Below are 23905 nucleotides of genomic sequence, written 5' to 3' on the forward strand. Positions count from 1 at the left end.
TTTAAAAGCAAGATTATGTATTATCCACATTTTTTGGCAGGGGAGGATTGCCTCTATTGTTAAAGGAGTAAAATATGTAAGAGACATTTGCTCTGGGTGGAGTGAGAAAGGCTTTGGAGTAAACTTGGTGGGATTCCAAGATTCCTGATTTTGGAAAAGCTGTTGAATTGGAATTTGAAATTGGAGTGAGATCAAATTCTTATGAAAAACTTTAGTTGCTATTCAAAGAAATTTGGAACACAATAGAGGAATTTTATTGATCAGCATGTGTTATGGTTAAACATAGATAGTTATACATGTTTAATATGTATTACTAATACTTATTCCCCAAAATATAAAATACATTTGTGATTAGATACTATTTCTTTAAAATACTGGATGGCAGTGTCACGGTCAGATCAGGTTTTAAATTTACTCTACAAAATGGTTCAAGTTATACTGTACACTCACCTAAACAGTTGATGGAGATTTGTGGGATGCACATCCAGAGCACGTTCCACCACATCCCAAAGATGCTCTATTGGCTTGAGATCTGGGGACTGTGGGAGCAATTTTAGTACAGTGAACTCATTGTCATGTTCAAGAAACCAATTTGAAATGATTCGAGCTTTGTGACATGGTGCATTATCCTGCTGGAAGTAGCCATCAGAGGATGGGTACATGGTGGTCATAAAGGGATGGACATGGTCAGAAACAATGCTCAGGTAGGCCGTGGCATTTAAACAATGCCCAATTGGCACTAAGGGGCCTAAAGTGTGCCAAGAAAACCACACCATAACACCATTGCATTAATGAGAAATTGAACAGGTGTTCCTTATAATCCTTTAGGGGAGTGTATTAAGTTTTAATCATTTATTATTAACACAACATTTATATAAATACCGTAATGTTCTGTATATAGCAATCTATTAGACACTATAATATCGCTATACAATTTTACGTCCTGTTTGTAGTATACAATATGGTTCCAGGCTTGGGTTGGTCTGCGTGCTTATTTCCAGTTCGGGAAGGAAATGCTTGCTCTGCATTGACAGGATAAGAGAGAAAGCAGGATACATGTGGCAGAATGACCTTCGACCTCCTGCAGTATAAAGTCTGTGGTCAGCTGAACGTAAGGCGTTTTGTGTTGTTCATGTTTTATTTTTTCTTACACTGAAACGCCACTGAAGCATGTGTAGAAAAGTATGACACAAGCTGTTTAATGTCAATGTTGGTAGTAAATAATAATAATTAAGTAATACACGTGGATAAAAAGCAAGCTGAATGTGTTTCTTATGGCTTATGTAACTTCAAACACCATAGCTGTTTTTACAGAAATGATACACGGCTGTTGAATGAGGAACTTTGTTCAGATTGTCAGTCTTTTTCCAGAAACATGAACGTCTTTCAAACCGCAAATTTCTGGTGCAAAAACCCAATTTGTGTGTCAGTGTTTAGATGAACATTACTGGGTGCCTGAACAACTCACACTGAATTGCATGTTTCTTAGGGGGCATTTATGTAAGACGCATTCATCTTTCATTGCCTGAACAACAGCTAGGCAGAGCCAAGCAGTAATGCAAGAATTGATCAAAAAACGACCACCACTATTAACTGGGTGACAATATTAGAAAGATATTGACTGAGGTGAAACTTTATTTCTTGCATGTGCACCACAAACACCACATACATACACAAAATTTTCATCCTTTTTATCTGCTCTTGGAAAATTTTAAAACAAATGTGTTTCAGCATGGAGAGGTTTTGATGAGCAGTTAGGAGTTAAACAGGTCCTGTGCCATCATGCGTTCATCATAACCGGCATTACATCAGCATGGTTTTAATGGTATCCATTGTGAGATGGGAATATAATGTCCTATGCTTCATAAACAAACATCTGTACTTAATTTAATTGCCCACTTTCGTCCGGGATAATAATCGGATAAATATGTGATTGAATCAAGCGGTGTGTCTCTTTAAATCCGATCAGATTCATTCTCATCAGGCTTTCATGAGACTTGTATAGGGAAATTGTGGTATTTATTTGATGAAGTACATGTGAAACATGATCTTTAGAGAAAGAAGAACAGTGTTAGAAAGCAAAAAAGAAGTTATGAAGGGATATTAGAGGTTTAAATGTGCTTATCCATGCAGTTTTAATGAGGAACGACAAAAAACATGCCAGTTGGCATACCTCATTTGGCTTTGCGTAACAAAACTACAAGCACATATTGATGGGAAGCTTTGTAGAAAGTAGGATTTTTTTTTAGTTAGGTGTGTTTAAATACAATGGCTTTAAAGAAAATGAGCTAAATCAGTATATTTTGTGTATTTTTGTCTACATTTACTTAAATGCATTCGAAAGCGGTTTTTACCCCAAGTAGTTTGAAATGCATACATTTTAATAATTGCATGCAGTGAGATTTGAACCCATGACCATGGCATTGCTTGCACCATCCTATGCCAGTCCTATGGAAGTTTGGCGTCTTTCTATCCTCACCGCACTTCATTGATTTTGTGTCTCATCTTTATCTCCACAGGCACTGGATCAGGACAGAACTTCATTGCAAAAAGTCAAGAAGTCGGTCAAAGCCATTTACAACTCTGGCCAAGGTACACATAAGCATGCTTTCAAATTCACGTTCTTGCATATTTTCTCGATTTCATAGATATGGCGTCCTATTGTATTTTAGTGCTTGTAGAGAAGCCAAACAAATGGTTAGGTTACAGTTAGAATCAGCACATTCACATAAGATATTTATTTCCACTCCCACACCCACCCACCCATATATACAGATTCACACTGCTCTCAGGTATGTGTATAATCTCTATATCAATATATTGAAACAAGCAGCAAAGCAGGATTGCTCACAGAACTTACCTTATATATCTTAACGTGTTTAGTACCAAAGAGTTTCTTTAGCTAGCTGTGATTTGATTTTCTAATCCCATTATTTTAATGTTTAAAACCTAAGTAGTTCAACAATATAGGATTTTAAATGTCTCTTTTCTACAAAAAGCAGGGTTGACAGAAAGACGTATCATAAGATTTGGGCGGTTTCCCAGGCGGTGCTTAAGCCCAGTCTTAAACTAAAACACATGTTTGAGCTTTTAACTGAAAATGGCTTACACTGACATGTCTTAAAATATATCATTGTCATCGTTTTGTCTCAAGATGCACACCAGTAATGTTTTTTGTAAGGTATGTTTGTTAAAACTACACCAATATTCTAATATAAGGCCTAGGCCTGGCGGTGATTAGACTCAAGCCATCCTTGATGTACAGGATTATCATTTTTTTCAAATGAATTTCAAAAGTTCATAAATCAACACTTCGACCTTGGCGCGAAGTAACATTGTCACTGCTGACTACTCCCCCTCTCGCTCAAACTTCCGTCAATATTACTGCGCCCGAGGTCGAAGTCGTGCAAACTAGTAAACAGGGATCAGGGAACAACTTCTGACTTTTGTAAGAAAAATATTCATATTTAATACTTTAAGAACTCTAATAAATAGCTTTCGGCGACATCCAATGAGCATTCACCTTAGAGTATTGTAGCATATGGTAAGAATAGGCTTGTGAGAACTGCGTCGCGAGTTGTTTTAGCTACAGATAGGGAAACCTTATTATCATTTTGTCTTATATCGAAATCCTTCTCCATTTTCTTTAAAATTGTTTTACTTTGTTATCTGAGACGACACCAAGGTAACCGATAAAATTTACATTTAAAATTGACTAACATGTCTGTCTCAACGAAAATTAACCTATCGCCAGCCACACAAAGTCGCAAGCGCTCTTGGCAAACAGATGATAGGATTAAAAAAGACATTGATGCACACATGCGAGAGAGTTTGGGTCTTCTCGGGTCCGTTCGGCAAAAAAAACATTGATTTTAAATAACCCGAGACCCGATGCCGCTATTATTATTCCCGACCCGTGTACGAGGCACACGTGAAACTTTTAGACCTGAACCCGATCGGGTCTCGGGTTGGACCTTGAGTTTTTCGATGTAAGAGGCCCGTGAAGACCTCCACTATGATGTCATCCTTGTGTTCTTCATACACGTGCTTGTTGAGGATGCGCAGAGCGACTACATTGGGAGGTAAAGTCATCAGTCGAGTATAAAACACAAAAGGCGTCAATGATATCAGTTAAAACAACATATATACATGTATATATATCTGCACAAAGGGAGTGGGCCGAATCAAAAGAGCTTATAAGCGCCCACCCCCAAAATTAATAAAATTTCTCATTTTACAATAGTGCAAAAAAAACATTATACAAAAGCAACAACACAACAATACATCATCAGCAATAATCAAAACAACAATACATAAATAAAACAAAAACGACTGATCCACGCAGTCAGAAATTACATCACGCATACATGAAACTAATCCCATCAATAATAATCAGTCAAGTAATCATAAATCAGAAATGACTATATATATATTATCATTTGCATGTGTTTATAAGCCTTGCAAATGTTAATATTTAAGTGATTTCAGACTCTTTGAGTGACAAAGATGCTAAAGTGAGCTGTTGCGCACACACTCATTCACACAAACTCAAAAGCCCACACACAAAGACACACGTTTCAAAAGCACGCAAACACATAATTTCTTTGCGCTTGACAGGAGATATACACACAAATTATCTTGCAATACCACAGTCGTGGTAAGTATTCTCATAAAAACAGTCGTTTATTATTAAGTGAACGAGTTCAGAAAGAAATCAGATGTGTCAGTGTATGGATCAGTGCTTATCAATTATTGTGTCTGTTTGTGTCATTATGTAAATCAAACCAGAGCCGGCGCCAGACCATAACTAACAGGGGGGCACTTGGCTTCCAACGGGGGGGGGCACCCAATAGCAACAGTAACTTGCAAAAACAAGACATTAAAACAACAAATACAGTGCAAGAACACACTCATACAACTGGTACAGACTGTCAGCTCATTTCCCGTATAAAGTGCAAAAGACCACAAACTATGCGCAAAACTATTGAACTTCGGCCGCGGCGTGAGCGCAAGCAGAGCTCCGCTGCGCTCGCGCTTTTCTTGACGCAACAACAAACCGCCCTCGCGCGGCGCAAGCCATTGAAATGAATGAGTTTCATAGCGCAGCGCACACCGCGTCCTAGCTTTAAAAAAGCCGCTTTACCATAATCACGTCGTAATGCTGTTAACGGTCTATAGCCACACTTCACATTTAAGCTTATGTAATTTAAAACAACGCTAACTTACCTTTAAAATAGCTGAAGACGGCGTGTACGAACATAAACTTCCTTAAAACAGTGTCCTGTAGATTTGTAAATTCCACCTCGACCTCTAATCTCTGAGTTTGAGCCAGTCTGTGTTTGCATGAAGTCAGATGAAGCAAGCGGTGCTTGTTCGTTCTAAATGTTCTAATATCCATAATTTACACAATCCATAAAATGCCACGAAAAAACACGTTGCTAGTATCAAGTCACAAATATGCTAAAGATGTAAGATGGGTGAGACGCGGCAATACATCCAATCAGAGAAACTGGTCTATTATAATTAAAGAAAACATATATCAACTATATTTTCCTCATTTGATTACATTACAAGTCATGAAACATTCAATGTTTAATTTATTTTAATTATTCTTGATATATATATATATATATATTAAATTAATAAAAAACTTTGTAGGGGGGCACAACAACCTGTTTGGGGGGGAACTGCCCGCGAATGCCACCCCTTGAAGCCGGCCCTGAATCAAACTACAGAAGACAAAGAAAAATTATTTCTATAGCTTTAAAAAGATTAATTATATTTAATTTTTAGAATTAAAACAGTGTTATTATTCATTTAATTCCATTTCTGTACCTAAATACTACTGTTAGACTTTACTTTATTTGTTACTTTGTTCTTTTCTATTTTATATGCTTGTAATTTCTTGATTTGTTACGATCACTTTTTTTTGCTGATCTGAAATTTATTCTGACTCAAAAACCATAATGCAATTTATTTAACCAGTACTATGTTGTTAAAGTTAAGTAATTTTAAATTACATGTAGGCCTCTCTCAGGTCCACTCTATTCCAAGGTCAACTCAGTTAAAAATCTATGGCCTTGCATATTTATCAACCTATTTAAATAAACATTGTTTTGGTTACTACTAGTAAAATGTTAACATTTTGTAATCTAAATTGTCTGCCAGAATTAAATAATTATAATGGTTATAATGTATTTTTTGTGTATTTTATGGAGTTTATTTGTCTCCGCGCGCCATGGGGTGATTTTAAGTTACTTCCTTCTGTTTTGTTCTTGGCCAAGCACATGCCATGCATATATGTTTCATATATGGATATTTTTCTTACAAAATCACATCGATTACCCTCAGAAGTCCTTTATAAACCATCTGAAGCCGTGTGGATTATTTCGGACGAACTTTTTTTGGGCTTTAAACCAAGTCAGAAGTTGTTCACTGATACCCGTTTACTACCATTATAAAGCTTGGAAGAGCAAGGACATTTTTTTTAAAGGAGTAGTCCACTTTATAGATGGGGCCCATTGACTTACCATAGTATTTTTTTCCTACTATGAAAAGTCCATCTTTAAAGTGGACTACTACTTTAATAACTTTGATTGTGTTCGTCTGAAATAAAATAATCATGTACATCGAGGATAGTTTTTAGGGTGAGTAAATCATGGGGTAATTTTCATTATTCACTTGGAGTATCGCTTTAAGGTTTAACGTAAGGATAAGTAGTCTATTTTATTATTGCAGATTCATGCATGCATTATTGATCCCTTAGGGAAAATATTGTGAATATTTTCTTCAGTTAAGTGTTTTTAACATTTCACCCAGCTATTAAATTGACTTGAATCAAATGAACTGAAGATATGTTAATGTGTTTTTATATTTTGGTTTCATGTTTAGATCACATTCAGAATGAGGAGACGTATGTCCAGGCACTGGATAAGTTTGGCAGTAACTTCATCAGTCGGGATAATCCGGATCTGGGCACGGCCTTTGTTAAATTCTCCACTCTGACCAAAGAGCTCTCGGCTCTGCTTAAAAACATGGTGAGTCCATACAGCATATCAGCTTGATGACAGAATAAGCAACTGATTTAAAAGTGCATTGTTTGGCGTGTGTGTATGGTTTTTTAAAAGTCAAAAAGCTATTTTTGTTATGTTAAATACAAAAGTCAAATACAAGAAAATATATATGACTTCAGACAGTACTTTTAAAAACCATATCAGCCTATGCAAAGGTGTTAAAGAGCTTGTGAACAGTGTGCGTGCGTGTGTGTTTCTGTGGGTCTACACAGGTTGTAGAGTTCTTTGCGTTGGTGTTGGGGGCGGATGTGTGAAATGTGTGAAAATTGTGTGTCTTGTGGATTTGTGTGAGTAAATGGGGCTTTTGTAATCTCTCCTGGCACAAACACGGAGATGGAGTCATAAATTCAGAGTGTAGGAGTTGCAGTAGCTGCAGTGGGTCTCCTTTTCACCCCTCACACGCACACAAACGCACACACAAACGATCTTAAATCACAGTGTGAATGCTGGCCGGCGCTGTGTAGGGAAGTCATATCCGTGCGAGCGGAGGTTGTGTGCTCCAGCGGTGCGCACCTGCTCAGTGCGTGCTGAACGAAGACGGAAAGTGCATTCAGTTGATTTCACTAAGTTTGCTTAATATTAGGTTATTTGGGTATTTTCTTTCCTTGCAACATAAATGCTGATTGTGTGGGTATCATAGTGAAGTCAGGTTTGAGATGGTAAAACCATGGTATTTTTTTGATACTACAGAGTTGAATGGTTGTCGTACAAACTTAAAAATGAATGTGCTAAATGATGCAAATGAGAACTGTTTTGGCTGTATCCTTTAATATATGAAGAACTTTGCTTAAAGGTTTTTGTAATGAAAAAGTTCTATGGGCTATAAATATTTAATAATTTTTTTTTAAACAACTTTTGCTGAATCGTTCTTTGTTGAACCAAAAATTTCCATAGCACCCTCATTTTTAGTTAATGAGTAAAATCTATAGATAGGACAATATATTGCAGAGGCAGATATACAGTGAGGAAAATAAGTATTTGAACACCCTGCTATTTTGCAAGTTCTCCCACTTAGAAATCATGGAGGGGTCTGAAATTGTCATCGTAGGTGCATGTCAACTGTCAGAGACATAATCTATAAAAAATCCAGAAATCACAATTATTTATTTGTATGATACATCAAAAAAAAAAAGATTTGAACACCCTTCTATCAGGTAGAATTCTGACCCTCAAAGACCTGTTAGTCTGCCTTTAAAATGTCCACCTCCACTCCATTTATTATCCTAAATTAGATGGACCTGTTTGAGGTCATTAGCTGCATAAAGACACCTGTCCACACCATACAATTAGTAAGAATAAAAAAAGGACACTAGAGACTAAATTGTACACCTCCACAAGGCTGGAAAGGGTTACAAGGACATTGCCAAGCAGCTTGGTGAAAAAAGGTCCACTGTTGGAGCAATCATTAGAAAATGGAAGAAGCTAAACATGACTGTCAATCTCCCTCGGACTGGGGCTCCATGCAAGATCTCACCTTGTGGGGTCTCAATGATCCTAAGAAAGGTGAGAAATCATCCCAGAACTACATGGGAGGAGCTGGTCAATGACATGAAAAGAGTTAAGAAGGTTCCCCTGCTTAAACCAGCACATGTCCAGGCCCGTCTTAAGTTTGCCAATGACCATTTGGATGATCCAGAGGAGTCATGGGAGAACGTCATGTGGTCAGATGAGACCAAAATAGAACTTTTTGGTCATAGTTCCACTAAACGTGTTTGGAGGAAGAAGAATGATGAGCACCATCCCAAGAACACCATCCCTACTGTGAAGCATGGGGGTGGTAGCATCATGCTTTGGGGTGTTTTTCTGCACATGGGACAGGGCGACTGCACTGTATGAAGGAGAGGATGACCAGGGCCATGTATTGTGAGATTTTGGGGAACAACCTCCTTCCCTCAGTTAGAGCATTGTAGATGGTTCAAGGCTGGGTCTTCCAACATGACAATGACCTGAAGCACACAGCCAGGACAACCAAGGAGTGGCTCTGTAAGAAGCATATCAAGATTCTGCCGTGGCCTAGCCAGTCTCCAGACCTAAACCCAATAGAGAATCTTTGGAGATAGCTCAAACTCCGTGTTTCTCAACGACAGGCCAGAAACCTGACTGATCTAAAGAAGATCTATGTGGAGGAGTTTTTTTTAGATTATGTCTCTCACAGTGGACATGCACCTACGATGACAATTTCAGACCCCCTCCATGATTTCTAAGTGGGAGAACTTGCAAAATAGCATGGTGTTCAAATACTTATTTTCCTCACTGTATATGGTAGATCAAACAATGTCAATGATTTACCATGGTAAGTCTAAATTTATACTATTTTAGGTTACTATAGCAGTCTAATTCCTCTTACAATGTTGTTGTATGATGGAGACCCGCTGAGTCAATCTATCCAAGATCTCCTTTCGGATGACTAACTTGGTGGTTAATACCAACCACATTTTTTTGTAGTAAGGGTTACTATGGTAACTGGTATTTTGGGGTGAAAACTCTGGTTACCATGGTAGTATTACTTATTAACTTCAAAGAAGCATTGTGCATGTGGTATTTCACCTTCGTTTGTTGCCGACAACAGCGTTAACATTCTCCTGATTCATTTCCTTTGGTGCTTGTGTCATCAGTATATCTTCTCCGTTTCCACAATTCCTCTTCCAGAAGACCACAAAACTCTCTGTATTGCTGATGGTATAATACAGACAGATTACACACCCGCTTGTCTCCTGCATGGCAGGCCGTCGGTGTTCATGCTGGGTCTGGAGAGCCATGGAGCTGTTGGCATTGTGCTGTGTGGCTAATTGGTTTCTTCCTGCAACCGGGCTTCAAAGATTCTTTCAGGCACAATGTCTTTCAATGGTCATAAGCCTTATGAAAGGCATGATTTAGTCTCCTGTATCTCAGTTTGTTGTCTGGCTTTAGACTGTTTTGGCACTGCACTGTGGTATTTATCACTGTGAAACAAGAGACTCCATTTAGAAACACTGAAGAATATCGTGGCAGAGGAAATGGAAGGAAATGCTCACTTTACTTCCAGTCAAAACATTTTGAACTTAAAAAACTTCACACCTGAAATTTTGAAAGAATGAAATGTGACTGTGCTAAACTGAGCTAAAAAGTTGTACTCAGCAGTGCTGTTCATCAGCCAAAAAACACATTTGTTTCAAAACATTTATCTAGCCATCTGCACTTTGACCTCAAGCACACATGAGAGTTGCTTTCTAGTACAAAAAATGCTAGCTGAGACTTTTAAGAAAGCATGCAAAGTTCGAGTGTTTGGTCTGGGAGTAGACTTCAAACGTGAGATTTAACTTAGTATTTGTTTGTTTTATTGCATAAGTTGATGCACAGTGAACTAACATAAACCATCAATGAACATTTGTATTGACTAACATTAGCCAAGAATAATGAATGTTATAAAATTAAATTGCTCATGATTAGATGTTAGCTAATGCATTCACTAATGGTAATGGTTAAGATTTTTGGGAAAGTGTTACCCATTTATAATTATTTTACAGATTATGTAAAAAAAAAATCCCATAAGGCCATGCAGACCTGACATCATCCACAGTAAAGCACACTACGGTGTGCCACATCTTTGTTATTTGAGTCTAGCCCATGCGGCCTGTTGGGTGTAAAACATTAATGTCGAGTAATTGAAAAGAACTGTCCGAAAGCATCACATGACAGCGAATGTCTGCTAATCCTCACAGTGTTTTGTCTCTTTTCCAGATGGCTGTATTTGATATGTTTTCTCTTATTTCTCCTGTGCTGTGCTTATGCTGTGCCAAGCGTCATGTGTCATATTAACATCGTATCTCCTCTGTTTCACAATCTCTTCCTGCAGCTTCAGAGTCTGAGTCATAACGTGATCTTTACACTGGATTCCCTGTTGAAAGGTGACCTGAAGGGCGTAAAGGGGGTGAGAAATATTTACAGATCTTCTCTTGTTCACGTGCATGCACAGAAACACACACACACACACAAACACAGGGTTAATAAGCAGGCATGCATGATGCAAACATTTTTGTGTCCTGGTTGTACCCCTGTACAAACCCAAATACATGAACCGCATTTTAATTTGTTTACCACATGCCCTGGGATCTTTAGCTGCTTGGATGGTTACATAAAACCCTAATTTGGACATGTCATGAGTCAAACTAGATGGCATTTTAATTACCTGAAACTAGGTGCTATGTTGCTGGATGCAAATGCGAATGTTGTTTTTTTCCTCTTTTTTTCTCTGTTTAGAAGTCAGGCGTAAACCTGAATAGATTAAAGCTATTACAGTATTAAAGCTGTGCCATTCATGTGGGGCAGGACATGACTTTAATAGAGCTGACTTGGGGCGCAACCTAGTATTATTAAATCATTATTGAAAGGTTGGGTACAATCATAATCATGAATAGTTTGGTTCCAAAACGCAATAAATCCATTTTGACTAATTTCTGTAAAAATGTGTTTTTTATACCAAGAAAGTGACAAGATGAAAAACACTATTTTCTGTTACAAACTTTCACATAGCATCTTTAGGTTATAAAAACATAAAAAAATCTAATCCATAATTTGATTTGACTTATTAAGTTTTTTGCTATAAATCTATTGAATCAATATATAAATGTGCATTCATCTTTGCCATGTTATATTCATTTAGTTTACTAGTGGTATTAAATAAATAAATATTAATGGCATTAATCAAAACACTTACTTGTTCACATTAAGTACACTGTCATTGTTGCTGTTATACTTGGGACGTGTCGTCAAACTTTTTTGACAGCGATCAGCTGTAAAATGTTTTGGTCCTGCTTGATTTTCGTTGGCTTTAAATAAAATAATTTAAAGTTTTTCATAAGATCACCTGGGGTCAGTGTGTTAGCATGACAGAAGCTTGATGCTGTCGGGAGAACAAGCAACAGCTGGCATTTTTCCGTTTCCCGAGTGCCCCTCGTGAAATAATTCGATTTTTATGGCTTACATTTCTTCCCTGTCACAGAAAACCACCACAAGTTTATCAGTGCCATCAAAGTATTATTTAGTTTTTGTTTGTTTTGTTGATCACGAAATACAAAGTAGATGAGGAAAACTAGGATTCTGTGTGTATTCAAAGCGCCGCCCTTATTGTTTACAATGCGTGGAATGGTGCGGTGTGATTGGTTAAGTGGATTTATTGCATTCTGCAGAAAAGGAGGACTGGCGTTTATTGCGTTTTGGGAAAAAAGAGAGAAAAGATGACAGAATAACACAGCGGATATTGGATTTTGCGTAAAATTAAGATTTTTTTTTTTTAATTCTGACCTGATACAATACTGATTTTGGCGGTAATACATAAAAAAGGCGTTTATAGCATTTTGGAACCATATAAATATATATATATATATATATATATATATATATATATATATATAAATATATAATATATATATATATATATATATATATATATATATATATATATATATATATATAAATATATAAATATATATATATATATATATATATATATATATATATATATATATATATATATATAAATATATATATATATATATATATATATATATATATATATATATATATATATATATATATATATATATATATATATATATTAGTGATGCACCGATGTATCGGCCGCCGATATTTATCGGCCGATTTTTGATGAATTTGAAACCATCGGCATATCGGCAATAGCACGAGAAAGGCCGATACCGATTGTTTATTAATTAACTGCATAAAGAAATCATAAAAATTGAGTTAATGTTGTTAATAAAATAAATGCTGAATAGCAAAAAACACCTTTGAAGCTGTCTTTTTATATTTGTTTTAGCTTAATTTGTGCCTCTCTTATTATGTTGGTCAGTTGAATGTTAATTAGATCCAATCCATGTTCAGTAAAAATAATTTGATGCAGAAATAAACTAGCTAATAGATTAATTGTTAATATCGGTATCGGCCAGAAGTTGTCTGTTTAAATCGGTATCGGTCCAAAATAATACTATCGGTGCATCCCTAAAATATATATAATTATATATATATATATATATATATATATATATATATATATATATATATATATATATATATATATATATATATATATATATATATATATATATATATATATATATATATATATATATATATATATATATATATATATATATATATATATATAATAAATATATATATATAATAAATATATATATAATAAATATATATATATAATAAATATATATATATATATATATATATAATAAATATATATATAATAAATATATATATATAATAAATATATATATAATAAATATATATATATAATGAATATATATAAAAATAATAAATATATATATATATATATATATATATATATATATATATATATATATATATATATATATATATATATATATATATATATATATATATATATATAATTGTGACAGATGTGGCTTTTTTCGATGTATTATCCATTTTATTCGATGTATTATATATATATATATAATTGTGACAGATGTAGCTTTTTTCGATGTATTACCTATTGAAAGATTAGCAATCACCAGAAGCAAATTGATGTTACAAATATAATGCTGTTTACTGCTTGTAATATGTCATCCCTGACTGGTTGCACATGTATTATTATTTAAGTTAACACAACACCTTTATCACTGTAGTTTGATGTAACATCTGCTTTGTTTTTTTAAGAGACTGCAGCTGCTATACCTAACTTACTGTGTTTTCTGCTTTCTTATTCCCAGGACCTGAAAAAACCCTTTGACAAGGCTTGGAAGGACTACGAAGCCAAGTTGTACGTCTGCATGTTTGTTCAATGGGTGTTAAAAGTGTGCTTATATACGTAATTGCCCTTTTCAGATTTCAGACCGAGTGCTTTCGGCCTGTGGGCCGTCGTAATTATGAGATGCCTTTTACAACAATCTGATTGCTCCATCAAAAAACATGAGCAAGGATAATTTTCCCCCGCAGATGTGAGATTAATATAAAATAAACACAGCACTTTTCTCCCCAACACGAATGAGTTTATATTAAATATACAGATATTTAGCTGTTTATGATCGTACACTTTACTGTTTATGATCATACGATTTCTTATCTTTCAGTACAAAGATTGAGAAGGAGAAACGTGAGCATGCCAAGCAGCATGGGATGATCAGGACGGAGATCACTGGGGCGGAAATCGCAGAGGACATGGAGAAAGAGCGACGGCTTTTCCAACTGCAGATGTGTGAGGTCTGTAACTCAATACATCTGTTTAGAGATCGCTACAATCAATATGTCGAAAACTAAGATAAACGTCTCAGTGCAAGTTCACTCGTATCATTCAAGTTAATGACATCACATTGTAAAACCACACGTGCGGCCAATCAGAGCCCATCGTTGGGTCTATGCCTATTAAGTTGCTGCGCGAGTAACATCACCAGCTGTTCTGATTGGTGCTCATGATATTAATTATATAAAATCATTATGTAATGGCCTTTTCATCAGATGTCTTCCATCAGCACTGGAGCAGATGGCTCACATTATTTTGGAAATGTATGCTTAGCATCATAACCATCAATGTCACTTTAATACTTTAGAGATGATAGCTGTGTGAATTTTCCCTTAATGATATTTTACATAAACTAAGAGACAAAATGATGGATTAAAATTAATGTTAATAATGGTTAGCAGCTGAAATTTTGTCATTGCATGGTATCTTTAACATTTCTAGTTAAATAGCTGTGAATATGAGTGTCACATATGTTTTATGGCTAAGTGACTGATTGGCATTTGTGTCTGTTTTGCAGTACTTGATCAAAGTGAACGAAATAAAGACCAAAAAAGGGGTTGACCTCCTTCAGAACCTGATCAAGTATTACCACGCACAATGCAAGTAAGTGAAGTCAGTGAACTTTTGTATTGAGTCCAACACATCTCCTAAAGTCACTTTTGAGCAATTGCATCAGTGCGTGTTTGACGTGAATGCAATGTTGATATTCAAAGTGTTATTGATCCGTATATAACCTTACCAGTCAGTGTCTAGAGGGCCTGAAAGTGATGAGAGGAACTGAAAGTGTGTATCACTCAGTGTGTAAAGGTTAATGTTATTCTGAGAGCGGGCGTTGTGCTATAGATGTCTCAGCAGAAACGTGTCCGCAAAATTACCTTGTGTCTCAAGGCTTTGATATGCTTTTAGGTTTTTCGTGGCGTGTGTTCTTGCTGAGATTGCCTAAGGTTATTTAAATTCAGACTCATGCTTAGATATAACCCACAGAACGTGTGGCTGCAGTGTCTGTACCACTGACTCACCCAACGTGACATTTTTGGCAGGATTGCAGTCAACTGTGTCAGTATGTAAAGCAGGATGTTTGCTTTACAGTTACACACAGAAGCAGCTTGTTTTTGCTTGTTACTTTAAAGCTTTGAATGCCTTTGAAAGTTAGTTTACTAATTAGAGACCAGTGTTAGGAACTGGGACTTATTCGGCGAGTTTTTTGTTTTAAAGGGACACTCCACTTTTTGTGAAAATATGCTCATTTTTGCCGTTTTGGAATCCATTCAGGTGATCTCCGGGTCTGGCGCTACCACTTTTAGCATAGCTTAGCATAATCCATTGAATCTGATTAGACCATTAGCATCGCATGAAAAAAATCCAAAGAGTTTCAATATTTTTCCTATTTAAAACTTAGGAAACTTCTGTAGTTACATTGTGTTACGGCAGCAAAGTTCTTGATTATTACGCCAGAATGAGAGTATAGTTGCTAGCCATATCGGCCTAGAAAATCACAACTTTTCATTTTCTGTTAGTCTTAGTACACAATGTAGCTACAAAAGAGTTTTAAATAGGAAAAATATTGAAACTCTTTGGTTATTTTTTTATCGCGATGCTAATGGTCTAATCAGATTCAATGGATTGTGCTAAGCTATGCTAAAAGTGCTAGCGCCAGACCAGGAGAACAGCTGAATGGTTTCCAAAATGACTTTAGCTGGGTCACAAATGTGTATGTCTTTTATTGAGAGTTTGCAATTGTACTAAATGTTTTCTGTGTTTTTCAGCTTTTTCCAAGATGGCCTGAAGACTGCAGATAAACTAAAGCAGTACATTGAGAAATTAGCAGCTGATCTTTACAATGTACTCACCTTTCTCACTTTAGCCTAAAACGATTTGATTGAATTCATTCAAAACTGTATTATGTAAAGAAAATAACAGTGAACACTACACTGTGACCAAACCGGTCCTGATATGACAAAATTCCAGTAACAAGCCATATTATTACGAGCACTGAGACCGAACACTTTTAACTCTTTCCCCTAGGGGTGTGACGGATCACAAAACTCACAGTTCGGATCACATTACTGTTTTTAAGGGCACGGATCGGATAATTTTTCGGATGGGCAAAAATAAAGAAAAATCTAATAACAAATAAGGAAATTACAAACATTTATAAATAAGAACAAAGTTACACATTAAGTAAGGTCTGAAATTAGCATAAGGTACAGAAATTGAATCAAATGAATAATAGCACTGTCTTTATTGTATGCATTAAATATATTATTTTTATTTTTAGAGCTACAGAAGTCTTGGGTTGTTTGGTTAACATTAATTACACAGACTTAAATAGGTTACTGTCTCTTTAAGATAAGCACGGACCTGGTTTCTGCCTCTAATCTGTACATAAACTTAAAACATAAATGTTTTTATTAGAAAAGGATACTGTGGAGATCATTTTGTTTGAATGTGCCCTGACAAGAACAGAAAGATTTTATGTTCGCTTGCTTTTTGAGGCTGTTTACACTTGGCATTAACATGCGTTTTCGTCGATCGGATCACAAGTGGACGACGTTAATGCCAGGTGTAAACGATGTTCAAAACGTTTTGAACGCGTCCACTTTCGACCACTTTCAACCACATCCAGAGGTAGTCGAAACCACTTTCGATCGGATCGCTTTGGAGTTGCGGCACGCATATGTGGTTGAATGTGTTCGAACAGCCACACGCGACCGCCTTCTCTCCGCCCATTTATCTAATCTGAGGTATTAAACACAAGTTTAACGTCTTTTTTTGACTTCTGGCGTGAACACACGGTAACCAGCGCTATTTTTAGCCTTTTATTGATAAAACTACTGCGGGTGTTCTCCGTAGTTTCATTTTGAAAGCGTGAAAGTTGCGCGATCCTATTTCATCAATTGCGCTGAAAATTCAGAGAAAGCTCTTACATACACACGTACAAAACACTGTGCAGCATGTTTACTTGCTAAACAAGCAGCGGACTCCGACATAATATTAGTTTGCGTCCATATAAACTCATAATTACTCCGTTCGCGTTTGAATGACAGCAGAGAGACTCGCCCACCACCGTCTCACGGACCGTCCCCTCACAGTATTCAGGACAGAAGGGGTCGAAAGTGAACAAAAGAGACGGATTTAAATACCAGGTGTAAACGCAATGTGTCTCTCTCGTCCACTTGTGATCCGATCGATGAAAACACATCTTAATACCAAGTGTAAACAGCCCCTTTGAAACGCGTCTCTCCGTGTATGCACTACTGAGTGTCCTTAAACGTGCGCACACACAGACGGAGGGCGAATTCCAAACAGTGCTGGCTCCAAAAGGGAGTCAATTCCCATAGACCTCCATGTTAAAATGGCCAACTTTACAGTAGAAAATAATATGTTTACAGCCTGGTACTAAAGTAATTTTTGGTCTGTATAGCTAATTTTGCCCTTCATGACAACTGTGAAAGGGGTGAATTTTTTTGTAACTCATCTGTTTAAATTACATTAAGCTTTAAACTTCTGCATAATTAGGGGCGTGGCCACTTGAGTGACGGGTGAACTGCCACTGATGTCACTAGAGTCGAGCTAGGCAGGCGTGGTTTCAGCAACCAGCCACCTCAGCTTCACCCACTTCCCGCCTCTTTACCCAATTTCGGATATCCGCGAGTGATGCGCGCAAGATGGTGACGGCAAGCACCACTTCAAAAACTATCTTAACAAACCTATGGGTGAAGTCACGGACACTACGTCCATCTTTTTTACAGTCTTTCTAAGGTGGATGTCAAGTTGGGTAAGAGCACCACCTAGTGCATAATACCGGAAATATAGATTGCCGTAAAAACTCCTCAGGAAAGCGCTTTCTCTTAATTGACGAGATATCTCGAGATGGTGAAAAGAGTTTAAAGCAAACCCACTAAAATTCCAGAGAAATCAAACCCATAAATTACATATAATCCTAAACGAGAGATCTTTCTTCTCTTGTCGTTTTATCCTGTCCTGGTTTGGACACAGCGTGAGTGTTGCACTGTAGTTTCCTTTGTAGTTTGTTTGCATAGATGTATGCTTGTGTCTTTATGCGTAACACGTTTGCTTTTGTGGTTTTAGATTAAACAAACACAGGATGAAGAGAAAAAACAGCTCACGGCGCTAAGGGATCTCATTAAATCATCTCTACAGCTGGACCAAAAGGAGGTAAATGGACAGCAAGACTTTCCTCATATACTATACGTGTATAGAGGATAACAAATATGTGACCCTGTCTGTGAAAGTCTCATAATGAGATCAAGGAGCATCAACGTTTGATTTCACTCTTTAGCATGATCTTTCCCAGTCAATATTAAAGATATCAATGTTATATTTTCACACACTGTACATTATGTAGGCTGATTTTATGTAGAAAAGAGCAAATCATAGATAGCATGAAGATGCAGATGGGAGGTTTATAATTTAGGTTAGGGATGGTTCAGCCATACTTTAACACATGGTACACACACTCCCATCAGTTTTTATCATGTGCCAAGCTTTCACACACCCTCTAATGTGTCTTTTTTTCGCTGCCTGTGTGGATTGAAGTCTAGAAGAGTAAGTGTTCAGCATCTTCAGCATGCATTGTGTGTTTGTGATGGACATGTGTGCATCCACATACAATAGAAATCTTTTATCTCGTGTACTCTTTAGGTTGATTGTTTGTAAGTGTGTTGTTGTTTTTTATTATACAGTATAATGCATACAGTGCATGTGTATTTTAAATATGCTTCTGTGTGTGTTTTTATATTCGAGCAGGACTCTCAGAGCAAACAGGGCGGTTACAGCATGCACCAGCTGCAGGGTAACAAAGAGTTCGGCAGTGAGAAGAAAGGATATCTGATGAAGAAGAGTGATGGGTATGCACACACTTGTACCTATACTTAGCTGACTATAGACCGTTTTCTCACATATATGGTGAAAAGTAAGCAGGACATTTGGAGTTTTACATGTATGAATCATTTCAAGAGGTGCAACTGTTTGTTTGTAGGTTGAGGAAGGTCTGGCAGAGGAGGAAGTGTTCAGTTAAAGGAGGAGTCCTCACCATCTCTCATGCCACTGTGAGTAGCACACACACACATACATGTTCGGTTTGAACACGTGTCTTCCTGCTATCAGCTTTATTAAACTGAGGTCTGACATTAACAGTGAAAGGACTTGGGTGTTTGTAGTCTCACCCCCTCAACAAAGATATTGGACTTTCTTCTTTCAATGATGCAAAATGATGATTTTTACATCATTGAAAGAAGGAAGTGCAACACTGAAATCAGTATTTCTCCTGTCTCAGAGGCAACTGAGGAAATGATGCACGACCATTCAAAAACATGATTGAGGTTCTAACTATACAAAGCTTAATGCAAATGGGTGAAGTGTCCCTATAACAGTACCGCAATGTAGCGCACCATATTGCAACCCTTGTTTCGTGATACGTATTTACTAATATTTACACAAAATTATAAGACATTTTCATAACCAAATTGCTTCTTCAGGCAAAAGTCTGTATTTTGTAACCTCATCTTTTGAGAAAAACATTAGATTAGAATTAGGATTTCATTTTATTTAGATTTTAGAGAGCTTACGGGTTTCTGCAATTGCTCAAGTGTTAGTGGTGCTCACACTAATACTGAACACTATTTTGTTATTTTTTTTATAATACTGCATGTCGAGGGGTGAGAACCAGAAGGGCGCAGGTGACATTTTGGGTGAAATAAATGTCACTTACACCCCTCTGGTTCTCACCCCTCGATATACACTTCCTCTATTAACTGCTTGTATAATAGAGAGACTTAAAAATAATTATATATGGTCACTATATCATTCCCAAAACAGATCTAATGGAGGCATGGCGGCCTAAGACTATAGGTTTGCCAATACAACGTGTTGGTTTTTTATTAAATTGCACCTATTTCATTGCTAAAAACAACGTTATTTTGTGTATTTGGTATAATGCAATGTGTTTGTGTGGTTTATGGTTCAAAAAACACATTATTTTCCACATACCATACATTTTTGTAGCTCCAGATTTCCCTGTCTTCCTCAAACACTCTGATTTTGTACAAAACTCATTGATTTGAAAATCGCTGTGTCCCTGATTGGTCAGCTAATCTGTACGTTGTGATTGGCCTGAATACCTCTGACGTCAGCAGGAAACATGACGCTCATTACCATGTTTGAAAGATTCGGTCACAATGCAATGCTAACAGGAGTTAACTTGCAGGCGGTCAAAGCGGGAGGAATTATGATAATGTTGGTCCACGTCAACAGGCCCAGGAAGTAAACTGTTGCCTACAATCCGTGTGCTTGTTGTAGTCCAAGAAAAGAGATTTACGTTGGAAACAATAACTTTGTACCTTTTGCATATCGTTAACATACTAATACACACTTACACAACAACGGAAATATAAAATTGTGAATCGGACCATAGGTGCTCTTTAAAAACAAACACATTTGCTCATGCCCCCTGACCCATATGCTACTGCAGGCAACACACCTCTCCAAACCACACATATCTTCTTGCAGCAAATACATGCATGCAATTATTTTGTAATCATGCCATTCATTTGATTAAATATGTTAAATGAATGTTCTAGCAAAAGCTCATCACAACAGTTTTTGATATGTCATAGAAAGCATATGAAAGTATTTTTGTATTTCTTCTGTTGTCCGTGTCATTTCAGTCAAACAGGCAACCAGTCAAACTCAACCTGCTTACATGTCAGGTGAAGCCCAGCACTGAGGACAGGAAATGCTTTGACCTCATTTCCCGTGAGTAACTACAATCATAGGGCAAGTTTCTTGTGGGAGACCACATGAGTGATTTAGTAGCTTTGTGAAATGTGTTTGTTTACTTTACTGCAACGATTCTTGGAAGAACATGATCAGTTCATCCTTAAATCAAGTGTAATTGAACTTTAATATGAATTATGACTTTATGACTATCTTATTGTGTATAATTAGAAATCATTATGTCTTCATAAAAACAGTATTTCACTTGTCATGTGTTTCAGATAATCGCACATATCACTTCCAGGCCGAGGACGAGCAGGAGTTTATTGTGTAAGAGTTTTTTTTGTGGGATAATGTTTGTTAAAATTTGTTTATGTGTAAATTTTATAAGGATCTCTTGAAAGAAATGCAATAGAATATACATAACTGTGCATTTAGTGGTGTATATAGATCAGGGTTCTGCAATATTTGCATGAATTGGTTGACGGATGTTAATATTTTAAACAATACAAAAACATATTAACAAGTAAAACAAAAAGATACCCCCCCCCCCTGATATAGATCAATGCACTCTCAATATAACAATATAAAGACGTCAGACTAAAAAAATAGTCTGTTTCATAACAGACTTTTGACTTCTTTTTGGCTTTCCTGTCTCATCCTGGGAGTTCCTCTCGATCCCAGTGATAGTAATATTTCATGGATTTGTTTTGCGACGTCCTCTAAAATATGATGATATGCTGCTTGGAATTCTTTTCATTTATTATTTGCTTGTTTTCAAGCTGAAATAGACTATTGGTGCTTGGTGACATTTGGAAAATCTTGGCATGGATTAAAAAAGGATCATAATCTAATCCTGCTGTCGGAAGCTGTTGTTTGCACTATTGCCTGGCAGCATTTTTACTTATATTAAATTATCTTTATTTTAGGGCTTGATATGAACATTTGATCACCGTTTATCATGGGGGGGTAAATTTTGTCCCCACCAGGGATAAAAAATTCTTCATCATAGGCACCCGGTGGACTGAACCGGTTGTTGCAATTCACTGCCTCACCACTAGATGCCTCTAAAATATTGCACCTAACAAAATTAACACGTGAACAAAATATTGCATTCTAAATAATGTTATTTACGATATGATATAAAATAATGCTTTGCGTTGGTAAAAATCCATTTGAACTTACTTTTAAAAATATATTTAAAAACTGAAAATTAATTAACAAACATACATTTATCGTTGATAACCTTTCACACGTCAGCATGCATACTTGCACCAACATTCGTGTGGCAGTTTCTTTACCAAAATTGTGAGTGTACTGTACTTAAACTTTTGAAGTATGAAAATGATTAATTTATTCCAAACTATTGTGGCACATCTGTAATATTTTGATAATTTCGATAAATCGACAGCAGATTATATACAGTATGAACTAGGGATGCACCGATATGATTTTTGGGCAAACTATTGGCCGATACCGATATTAAACACTTGTATACAATAATATACAGTTGGCCTGTTAGCTAGTTTATTTCGGCATCAAATTCATTTTACTGAACATGGTTTGTATCAATTTAACATTCAACTGACCAACATAATAAGTGAGGCACAAATTTTCGATTTTTTTTTTTTTTTTTTTTTTTTATAAAAAAGCCCAGACGGCAGACATTTTCCCGAAATACTCTTACTTTGATTGCATGGCTCACATGAAGGAATAATCTCTCACGTGATTAACTACGTGATTTACTATAACTGTAAAACTATAACTTGAACAGATTTGATTTTGTTTTGGGAAGCATTTAATTAATTATTTTGTTAATGTTTATTTTTTTAAATGCTGGATATTGCAACAAACATGCAACTTATTGCCTTCACACTATTAATTAATAAACAATCGGTATCAGCCTTTTTTTGTGATGTTGCCGATATGCTGATGGTTTCAAAATCATAAAAAATTGGCCGATACATCGGTGCATCACTAGTATTAACATCTGATACAGTATGTAACAAGCAATTGGGCAGCACAATATTAGCAAAAGCACAGTTATGTTTTTTTTAGGATACTTAAAGAGCATGACATTGATAAATATTGCATTTCCCATCTATATTTTATTCCTTTATTGTGTTTTATTTATTTCATTAAACTTCTCATTGTTTTTCTGCTAGAAAAATATAATCACACTTTTAAAACTATAAATGCATAATCCTCATGAATAAGGGTTAAAATGATTGAGATTTAAATTAAAGTTCTTAAAGTTGTGTCTCCTATATCCATAACATGCACAGACCCTATAATCGAATTTTTGTGTGAATGCAGTAATCTCTAAGAAATGTTTTATATGCTGATTGTGGGATTTCCTCTCTGCAATTTGAACAATTACTCACAATTGCAGTAATCTGCCTGGAACTGTTAAAGTTTTGTGTGACCAAAATACCACTTTCCTCTTTTGTGACCAGTTAAAAAAATCGTTTATGGCAAATTAGCATTCTAAAAATAATTGTAGTGAGCTCATAACAGATTGATGACAAGCCATTTGCTTCAAGCCTTTTGTGCGTCTGTGTGGCGAAAAGTCTGTGAAGTGGCATTGGCACTCGGCACTCGTCTTAAGTTGGCCATTGCTCATTGAGGTCACAGAGACCACACGTGACATTTCCATGACTCCTTTAGACACAAACACACACTCACGAATATCAAAACATCTACATTGCAGGCTTTTCTGCAGTTTCTTAACCACAGTACCAGCGCTACCACACACTACTGTGAGTTCCCTGCTGTTCATCACTGTCATCAGCGGTGTGAGGTGAACGCTTTCTTACTCCGC

The 23905-nt window shown here is 36.2% G+C and overlaps 1 protein-coding gene across 8 annotated transcripts in view; it reads left to right on the forward strand.

The window, feature by feature from the left end:
• Nucleotides 1-23905, forward strand: part of asap1b (ArfGAP with SH3 domain, ankyrin repeat and PH domain 1b) — a 79640-nt gene that overhangs the window by 37137 nt on the left and 18598 nt on the right. For 4 of the 8 annotated variants that reach the window (XM_065294882.2, XM_065294878.2, XM_065294875.2 and 1 more), the window contains exons 4-15: nucleotides 2520-2592; nucleotides 6892-7037; nucleotides 10909-10983; nucleotides 13817-13866; nucleotides 14177-14306; nucleotides 14864-14949; nucleotides 16113-16188; nucleotides 18439-18525; nucleotides 19117-19217; nucleotides 19349-19418; nucleotides 21036-21123; nucleotides 21366-21414. In XM_065294882.2, coding sequence (XP_065150954.1) covers nucleotides 2520-2592; nucleotides 6892-7037; nucleotides 10909-10983; nucleotides 13817-13866; nucleotides 14177-14306; nucleotides 14864-14949; nucleotides 16113-16188; nucleotides 18439-18525; nucleotides 19117-19217; nucleotides 19349-19418; nucleotides 21036-21123; nucleotides 21366-21414 — 1031 coding nt within the window. Of the gene's footprint in view, nucleotides 1-2519; nucleotides 2593-6891; nucleotides 7038-10908; nucleotides 10984-13816; nucleotides 13867-13889; nucleotides 14045-14176; nucleotides 14307-14863; nucleotides 14950-16112; nucleotides 16189-18438; nucleotides 18526-19113; nucleotides 19218-19348; nucleotides 19419-21035; nucleotides 21124-21365; nucleotides 21415-23905 lie in introns of those variants that run through there. The other 4 variants (XM_065294877.2, XM_065294874.2, XM_065294879.2 and 1 more) reach the window with 2 other exon arrangements.

The sequence above is a fragment of the Paramisgurnus dabryanus genome, chromosome 22 (genome assembly GCF_030506205.2).
Source record: "Paramisgurnus dabryanus chromosome 22, PD_genome_1.1, whole genome shotgun sequence".
Classification (NCBI taxonomy): Eukaryota; Metazoa; Chordata; class Actinopteri; order Cypriniformes; family Cobitidae; genus Paramisgurnus; species Paramisgurnus dabryanus.